At 39.2% G+C, this 9,842-nt stretch overlaps 1 protein-coding gene across 1 annotated transcript; it reads left to right on the forward strand.

Moving 5' to 3' along the window:
- Positions 1–536: 536 nt before the first annotated feature.
- Positions 537–9,388, forward strand: LOC149247262 (xyloglucan endotransglucosylase protein 7-like). Its single transcript, XM_089443729.1, has 7 exons — positions 537–777; positions 860–960; positions 1,136–1,329; positions 1,429–1,513; positions 7,790–8,078; positions 8,266–8,396; positions 9,152–9,388. Exons 1-7 carry the CDS (start codon positions 585–587, stop codon positions 9,386–9,388), a joined length of 1,230 nt encoding a protein of 409 aa, XP_089299855.1. The 5' UTR covers positions 537–584.
- The last annotated feature ends 454 nt before the right edge of the window (positions 9,389–9,842 follow it).

Here is a 9,842-nt window from a genome sequence, read left to right on the forward strand (position 1 = left end):
AATTATTAAAGGTACATTTTATTAGTGAATGAGACATACTACCATTTTATCCTCTTGCGCTTGATACTCGGAATTCTTAAACATGCTACGGTTGTCTATGGGGACACACAATCTGCCATGCTCATGTATTACGTTCAAGATTCTTGGTACGCACAAAAGCTAGCATCTGTGTATGGTACTACCTGTCCAATGATACTCATTATATGGGAACATTGGGTGGTTGAAGTTATCATAATTTAGTTTAGTGGTCAAAGCTATATAGAACCAGATAATCCCTACGCACCTGAAATTATGACAGGGAAATGAATAATGTCAAGGATCGATAAATTAGATACAATTATCTAGATAACGATAGAAATTTAAATTCGAGTAATCCAGAAATGAAGAGAGTGCTCTATGATGTCATTCATTTGATTGCATATTATTCTCTTTGCTCCCTAATCATTTATTTGTCCAAACGCCATAAAAAAATTAGACGCTGGAGAGTATCGATACATATATGAATGGTGTAGGTGTTCGCTCCTGTCAGAACTCTGCTGCCAAAAAAGAGGCAATATTTGAGTCACTCAATTCCACCATCGGCAATGAAGAGCGGTGCAAGTCTTTTAGTATTTCGAAGATATTTACAAGAGTTGGCATATATAACTTCACTTCTCCTTCTTGTTCTCTTCTCGGTAGAGGCTTCCAACATCAATGACAATTTCGATATCTCATGGGGTACAGTTAAGTTGTTGAACAATGGCCAAACGGCGCAGCTCACTATGGATCAAATCTTAGGTAATTAAAGTATTTCATTTTCAAGGAGATCCTACATTTAATATTGTATGGATGTTTATCATAACGATTCTTGTTTCTCTAGGTTCTGGTTTTCGGTCCAAAAAGGAATACCTCTTCGGCAGCGTGAGCATGAGAATTAAGCTGATCTCAGGGAATTCCGCTGGAACGGTTACCTCGTATTATGTAAGCACCTATTTTATCTCAAGAACGAAATCTTGCAGAATTATTTATTATCAGTTGACTGTACTTAAACTCAAACTCAATTCCTGATATCCATATTTTAACTTTCTAGATTGCAGCCAGACCGGCCATAGTTTCGATAATAAACAATATAGTAATGTCAGTATTTTGCATTCAGATGTCGTCCGAAGCTTCTTCTCATGACGAACTCGACTTCGAATTTTTGGGAAACCTTCCGGGAAATCCTTACATTCTTCAGACCAATGTGTTTGCAAGTGGAGTTGGGAATAGAGAACAGAGACTCCATCTGTGGTTTGATCCCACAGCAGACTTCCATAACTATTCAATTCTTTGGAACCACCAACAAATCGTGTATGTGCTTCGAGTAACTGAAACGGCACCTCATTTAGAAGCTGTATTTAGAATTTTCATGATTTATGTTAAGATATGTCTTTCCTATTGTGAAAACAGGTTTTCAGTTCATTCTATCCCCATCCGGGTATTCAAAAACAATGAAGGTGTGGGCGTCCCATATCCAAATAGTCGACCCATGAGGATCCTCTGTTGGATATTTTTAATGGAGAAATACCAAAACCAAAATAAAAATTCAACACAGAGACGATGATCTGTTTACTCTGTCCAGGATCTTTTGCAGAGAACCTCTTTAAAACCAAATTAGCTCAGAAGACACCATTACACAGACACAAAGCATTTCTATTAATTAAAAAACAAACATTTTGTTACATATTTCTTCCTCTGTGCAAAGAGGGAACCAAAAAAAACTCTGTTGCTCTACAGATTTTCCACTGCTGTGGATGTTACAAAAACTTCAGTTTTACAATGGGGAACAAAAGGCATTACATCCCCTGTGGTATTCCAAATTATCGCACTGCTGTGCACCCAAAAAAAAAATTACACGCACTGTTGTGTGCAGCCACCATGCATACCACACACACAAAAGAAAATATATGCCAAAAACTTCTGCGGCACACTCATCTTACATAACACATATATGAAAACATATAAAAAAATATATCGTATGCATGCCCATAACTATATTAAAAAGAGCCTCACCTAAATTTACATAAAACATATATAACAAAATATATGGGACGTATGCCCATCACCAAAATTAAAGCCTCCACCTAAAAACTACGTAAAACATTAAAGGCACTGAATTCCCTTCTCGGCGGTCAATGCAAAAGTCTTTCACTCCACGCAAGATGTGATTTGACGCAGGCGGAATGCACATTCGGGAAGTCGACGGCGGAGATCGCGCGCCCAGCTAATCCAACGTGGTTCGCACACCCTCCTCGGGCAAACCAATCGACCTTTACCGTCCGGGGAAAGCGGTTTTGGTGTTTGTACAAGGGATGCGTGGCAGAGAATGATTGCGGCGGCTCCCTTCATACGGAAACAACTTTTTCGGAAAAGCGGTGCGATATCCCTTCAACCGGTTTGTGGTTTTGTTTGGTGGTTTTGGGCTGCGTTGAAATTACAAATTTAACACTCCCCTTTAATTTCAACAGCTGGGCATTCGGTCATACCCAGACACTTCCTCAAAAATTCGAAACTCTTCTGAACCAGTGGCTTTGTCAAGATGTCTGCGACCTGTTCCTGGGTCCTGCAATGTTCGAGGACAATTTCTCCATTGTTCACTAATTCTCTGATGTAGTGAAACCTTGTATCGATGTGTTTTGTTCTCTTATGAAACACTGAATTCTTTGACAAAGCAATAGCAGAGCTATTGTCACAAAAGACCATTGTTGCTTTTGCCTGCTCTTGGCCTAAGCTTCTCAACATCCTCCTCATCCATACTGCTTGACATGCTGTTGTTGTTGCTGCCACATATTCAACATCTGCTGTAGACAATGCTACTATGGACTGCTTCTTAGAAGCCCATGAAATGGCTCCTGAACCCATATTAAAAACATAACCGGAAGTGCTCTTCCAATCATCTACACTTCGAGCCCAATCGCTATCTGTGTACCCAACCAAATCTGAATGTTCTGAGGCATGATATAGAATTCCAAACATTTTGGTACCTTTGACATACCTCAAAATTCTCTTTGCTGCCTGCCAATGTGCCTCCTTCGGCCTCTCCATGAACCTGGAAATTAAACTAATAGCATACATTAAGTCAGGCCTAGTTGCTGTTAAATACATAAGGCTGCCCACAATGCTTTTGTACAAGCTAGGATCAAAATCCTTGCTGCTGTCCTCTTTGCTGAGTTTTAATCCCATCACTGTTGGAGTGATTGCTGCCTTGCATTCTTCCATCTTAAATCTGCCCAAAACTTGATTTACATATCTTGCTTGAGATATAAAAATTCCTTTTTCATTTTGATCTACTTCTATGCCTAAGAAGTATCTCAACAAACCCATGTCAGTCATTTCAAATTCATCCTTCATGACTGATTTAAAATTCTCAATAAGATAAATATCATTTCCAGTGAAAATAACATCATCTACATACAAGACAACAATTAAAATTTTACCATCCTTTTCCTTGATGTAGACTGTGGGTTCTCCTTCACATTTGTCAAATTCATTCTCCAATAGATATGAATCTATTATGCTGTACCATGCTCTTGGCGCTTGCTTCAGCCCATAAAGAGCTTTCTTCAATTTGCACACTTTGTGCTCTTCACCTTTCTTCTCATATCCAAGAGGCTGTTCCACATAGACCTCTTCCATTAACACTCCATTTAGGAATGCTGATTTCACATCCATTTGGTAGACTTTCCATTTGTTTTGTGCTGCTATGGACAGCACTGCTCTCACGGTTTCCATTCTTGCAACCGGTGCGAAAGTCTCCTCATAATCTCTCCCATACTGCTGCTTGTAGCCTTTGACAACCAGCCTTGCTTTATGCCTTTCAATCTTGCCTTTAGCATTGCTCTTGGTCTTGTAGACCCATTTCACACCAATGACTTCTTTGCCTTTTGGTAACTCAACCAAATCCCATGTCTTGTTTCTCTCTATGGCATTCATCTCCTCATCCATAGCTTCTATCCATTTCCTATCTTTGATTGCTTCTTCGAAATGAATAGGATCATCAACATGACAATACAAGGCAAATAAGGAATTCATTCCTTCTTCATAAATTTCACTTAGATTTCTAAACTTCTTACCTCGTTCACTTGGTGTGCAAGTGCTTGAAGATGCACTTGAATTTCCTCCTTGTGGTGTGCTTGGAGAAGCACTCTCATTGATCCTCAATGGTGTACCTTGTTGTTCTTGTGTTGGTGCTGCTGTTTGGGGATTCATTTCAGCCACCTCCTCTTCATCTTTATCATGAGGCAAACAGCTTTTAATGTTCACTGTTTTCTCTATGCTTCCATCCCAAGCTTCCTCCTCAATGAATTGAACATCCCTGCTGACAAAAAATTTCTTGGTAGATGGGATGTACAGCCTGTAGGCTTTGGATTCATCACTGTATCCAATGAAGATGCATTTCTCCCCTTTGTTGTCCAACTTCTTCCTTAGCTGATCCGGAATGTGTGCATAGGCCACACACCCAAAAACTCTCATGTGGGTGACTACTTGCTTTCTCCCACTCCATGCCTCTTCTGGCACTTTGTTCATGACTGCCTTTGTAGGACACCTGTTCAAAATATAAACTGCACAATGTACAGCTTCAACCCAATACTCATTTGGCAAATGCTTTGCCTTCAACATGCTCCTTGCCATCTCCATGATGGTTCTGTTCTTCCTTTCAGCAACTCCATTTTGCTGTGGGGTGTACCGAGTTGTAAATTGCTTATGAATCCCATTTTCTCTACAAAACTTTAGGAATTCATTGGAGATATACTCACCTCCTCTATCAGTTCTCAATACTTTTATGTGCAGCCCGCTTTGGTTCTCCACTAGTGCTTTGAAGTTTTGGAATTTCTCTTAGACTTCACTTTTGTTCTTGAGGAAATATATCCAAGTCTTTTTTGTAAAATCATCAATGAATGTCAAGAAATATAGGCTGCCAGCTAATGATGGAGCTTGCATTGGTCCACACAAATCTGAGTGGATAATCTCTAAAGGTGTCTTTGCCCTTATGCTCTTCCCTGATGGAAAACTTTCTCTGTGTTGTTTTCCCAATATACAGCCTTCACAAAGGCTGTCCGGCTTCTCTATCAATGGTAATCCCTTTACCATTCCTTTTTTGCTTAATAAGTTTAGACCTCCAAAATTTAGATGCCTGAATCTCGAGTGCCATAACCAGTTCTCATCCTTTGGCACGCTTTGGAAGGCCTCTTGGGTGACTGCTGCCATTTCCATTTTGTTCTTCATGTCTGCCCTGATCCGGAGAGGGAACATCCTGTTCCTTGTCATCTTCACTTCAGCAATGCATCTTTTGCTGGGTGGTATGTCCATGATGGTGCACACATCATTTACAAAGTAAACATTGTAACCCTTTTGGATAAGCTGTCCAACACTCAATAGGTTACATCTCATTCCGGGGACATAGTAGACATCTGCTATGGTTTTCCTTTCTCCTTGCTTTGTAAATATTTTTACCTCCCCTTTTCCCATAACAGACACTTTACTATCAATTCCTAGTGTGACCTCTGATTTCAAATTCTGATTTAAGGCTGAAAAGAGGGCTATATTCCCTGTCATATGGTTGCTGCAACATGAGTCTAAAAACCATATGTCCTCACTATGTGTTTCAGCCATGTTACAAGCTAATAGGACATTTTCTTGACTGTTGTTTTCTCTTGTAACATTTGCATTTTGTCTGTTGTTCATATCATGCTGTTTCTTTCTACAATCACTAGCATAATGTCCATACTTTTTGCAATAATAGCATTGAACATTAGATTTAACATACCTTTGTCCTTGAGCCTGATACTGATCTCTTTGTTGGCTGCTGCCTTGGCTTTGGTTCTGATTTGGATTGCTGCCTCTTCCTTGTGCATTTGATGGGTTGTTCCTTCCACCTCTGTTCTGGCTTCTGCCTCTTCCTCTTCGGTTTCCTCTTCCTTGACCCCTTTCTCTTCCAAAGGACCTCTGGGTCTTGAAGGCTTGCTCAAGGGATGAGTTTTCATTCCTACTCAACCTCTGCTCATGAGTCATCAGTGATGCATGTAGCTCATCAACTGAATAGTTTGAGAGATCCTTTGTCTCTTCAATGGTTGTGACTATGGCATCGAACCTTGAGGGTAAGACCCTCAATATTTTCTCCACTATTCTTCTATCTTCAAATGTCTCTCCATGAGTTCTCATTTGTGTGATTACACCAATCACATGAGTGAATAATGAGTCAATGTTATCTGACTCCTTCATGTTCAAGTTCTCAAAATCCTTTCTCAGCAATTGTAGTTTTGCTGTCTTCACTCTCTCCATTCCTTGATAGGCTGTCTTGAGGGTTTGCCATGCTTCATTTGATGTTTTAGCTGCTGCTATCCTTGGAAATATACTCTGGTCTACTGCTAGATGCAACAATAAAATGGCCTTTGCATCCTTCTTCCTATTTCTCTTCAGGAGATCTCTCTCTCCCTGAGTTAATGCATTGAACTCAGTTTCATCTGCTGGTTCTTCAAAACCATCTTCAACTATTTCCCATAAATCTTGAGAGGCAAACAGGGCTCTCATAGTTATTGACCAGTAGTCATAGTTCTTCCCATTAAACTGTGGGAGCTGGGTATTAAACATACCCATACTAGTGCTTGTGCTAGCCATTCCTTGACTGTGTATTTAAAACACTGAATGTCTCTTCAATAACAAGAGAAATGCTTTTGGGGAATACCTGAATCCTTCGTTGTCTGAGTCTTCTGTCTGCCTGAGAAGTTTTGCTGCAGCAACAACCTTCTCCCTTCAGCTTCTTTAACTTCTTTAAAGAGCCCGGTCCTCCTCTTATACCACTGTTGGGTATTTTTAAATGGAGAAAATACCAAAACCAACAAAATATTCACCACAGAGACAATGCTCTGTTTCCTCTGTCCAGGATCTTTAGACAGGGATCCTTTCAAAAACAGAATGACTCATAAGACAGCATTACACAGTCACAAAGCATTTCTATTAATTAAAAAACAAAAATTCTGTTACATATTTCTTCCTCTGTGCAAAGAGGGAACCAAAAAAAAACTCTGCTGCTCTCACAGATTTTCCACTGCTGTGGATGTTAAAAAAACTTCAGTTTTACAATGGGGAACAAAAGGCATTACATCCCCTGTGGTATTCCAAATTATCGCACTGCTGTGCACCCAAAAAAAAAATTACACGCACTGCTGTGCGTAGCCACCATGCATACCACACACACAAAAGAAAATATATGCCAAAAACTTCTGCGGCACACTCATCTTACATAACACATATATGAAAACATATAAAAAAATATATCGTATGCATGCCCATAACTATATTAAAAAGAGCCTCACCTAAATCTACATAAAACATATATAAGAAAATATATGGGACGTATGCCCATCACCAAAATTAATATGCCCATCACCAAAATTAAAGCCTCCACCTAAAAACTACGTAAAACATTAAAGGCACTGAATTCCCTTCACGGCGGTCAATGCAAAAGTCTTTCACTCCACGCAAGATGTGATTTGACGCAGGCGGAATGCACATTCAGGAAGTCGACGGCGGAGATCGCGCGCCCAACTAATCCAACGTGGTTCGCACACCCTCCTCGGGCAAACCAATCGACCTTTACCGTCCGGGGAAAGCGGTTTTGGTGTTTGTACAAGGGACGCGTGGCAGAGAATGATTGCGGCGGCTCCCTTCATACGGAAACAACTTTTTCGGAAAAGCGGTGCGATATCCCTTCAGCCGGTTTGTGGTTTTGTTTGGTGGTTTTGGGCTGCGTTGAAATTACAAATTTAACATCCTCTCCACCCTTTGGAATGGAGAGAATTGGGCTACCGACGGAGGAAGGGTTAAAATAGACTGGAATGACGCTCCCTTTATTGCCTCTTATCAATCCTTTCAACTTGATGCATGCAGCGTGTCATCTCACTCTTCTTCGCCCTGTTCCAACAATTGGTGGGATCAATCCGAATTTCAAAGTCTAAACCAACAGCACCTGAGTAAACTTAATTGGGTTCGCAAAAACTACATGATTGACGACTACTGTCACGACAAATTTGGAAGGTTTTCTGCAACTCCACTTGAATGTGCATCGAATATTTATCTAATTAATTATTGAATCGGATCACATATAATAAGAGATGGATTCGAAATGATATACCATCTCAACTCGCGGAATTGGTGTTGTCTAATCGCCTAAAGTGATCAACTTTGGGCACAGTACTATTTTTCATTTTAAATTGCAATATCGTCTGCGTCTACATGTATACGAAGCTTCAGCATTCATTGGAATAAAAGATGGCTTCATGTTTCGTCTAAATCTCTCAGTTATGAACGCCATACGGGAGTCTACAACGAAGATGTACGCAACTCTGAGAATCGACTTTATTAAAGCAGAGTGTTTGGCGGAACAGAGCTCCCATATTTTTAATTTTTTAAATAAAAAAATCGAAGGGTATATAAATTTTTGTGTACAGTGCCATGAGATTTTTTTTTTAATTTATTATTTGATTATGAAATATACTAGCACAAGTTGATATAGCATCGTTTTCCAATCTTTAGAGGCCTCTTTATATTATACGATTTAATATTATATATCTAATATTATAAAGTATTATAAAACCTAATATATATTTTGTTTCAGTATTTTACATGCTACGAGCTATAAAGATATTATTAATTTAATATGTTATTTTATACGGAAAATTAGTAATGTAATTTAATTTATTTTCATAATGTAATTTAATATAAAATATGTATTAATGCTACGGTTTAAAATTAATACAATCTAATATTAAATTGAAACCATAGTACTGAGACATGAAATTAATAAATTTACTATTCAAAAATAAAAAAACAAACCTAAAATGAAATCTTGGAAGTTTCTTGTAACAACTATATGACAACTCTATAAAACCTTACAAAATACATGAAAAAAAATATATATTACATAAGCATATAGCGATTAGGCATTATGTCATGGCCTATGGTAACATACGAATATGTATATTAATTGCATTTACCTCTATCCTGGGGAATCTGGATGGTCTCATATGCGAAATATGTTAAATTAAATGAACATGTTAGGAAATCTAGATGGGGATCCTCCTGGTTCATTATGCACATTAATTCTGGGCATATTATGTTGTATTGGCTCTAGTATGTGATAACACGTGGCAAGCAGCTGGACTATGTGACATTACTCACACTTGGTTGCACCATCTATTTCGTTTTATCGTCGTTGATCCTACCTCGACAATCTGATGGCAAAGGAAGTGTAGGGTTTGGTCCTCTAACCAACTCTTCACGCCCAAGCCCTGGAGGTTCCATTGTTGCGGTTGTTCCTCTATCTCATGCTGCTCTGCAAGGGCTTCGTCTGTTGAAGGCCGTCGTCTGACTACAGAGCTCTCTGCAGTTTGAAAAGGTAGAGACAATTGAACATACAAACACAGGTATGCCATATAGATTGGTAGACAATGATTTTCATTTGATCAGTACTGAGGGTTTGGTGCCTGCTTGGGATTTCTGCCTTCAACATGTTCTAAAGGTCTGTCTCCATTATACAGGGATGGCTCAAGAGATTCCGAAGGTAGTGAGAAACAATATGCACCATCAACCATCTAAAAAAGGTAACTCTTCCGCAACGAAATCTCCAGGTTACAGTTCTTCCTACAACCTCTATTTAGATAAGGCTTGTTTCTGGTTTTGCAATGAGTCTTTAATTTCTAACTGAGACCATTTGTTGATCTACAGGTAGGCGATTCACCGAGGAGATGTCCCTAAATCAGGTAAGAACCCTCCTAGGGTATCATTCTGCTTATGTATATAAAAGACAGGTGCTGGCGCAAATA

The sequence above is a fragment of the Pinus tabuliformis genome, chromosome 7, assembly GCF_031772625.1.
Source record: "Pinus tabuliformis cultivar Carrire ecotype Pingquan chromosome 7, CPIR1, whole genome shotgun sequence".
Lineage (NCBI taxonomy): Eukaryota > Viridiplantae > Streptophyta > Pinopsida > Pinales > Pinaceae > Pinus > Pinus tabuliformis.

Excerpts from the sequence above, each read along its gene's own strand:
- LOC149247262 (XM_089443729.1), top strand. The coding sequence starts at position 585 with ATGAAGAGCGGTGCAAGTCTTTTAGTATTTCGAAGATATTTACAAGAG. Across the intron at positions 1,514-7,789 it reads CAAATAGTCGACCCATGAGG|ATCCTCTCCACCCTTTGGAA; the intron begins ATCCTCTGTTGG and ends TACAAATTTAAC. Across the intron at positions 8,397-9,151 it reads TTATTAAAGCAGAGTGTTTG|TATGTGATAACACGTGGCAA; the intron begins GCGGAACAGAGC and ends TATTGGCTCTAG.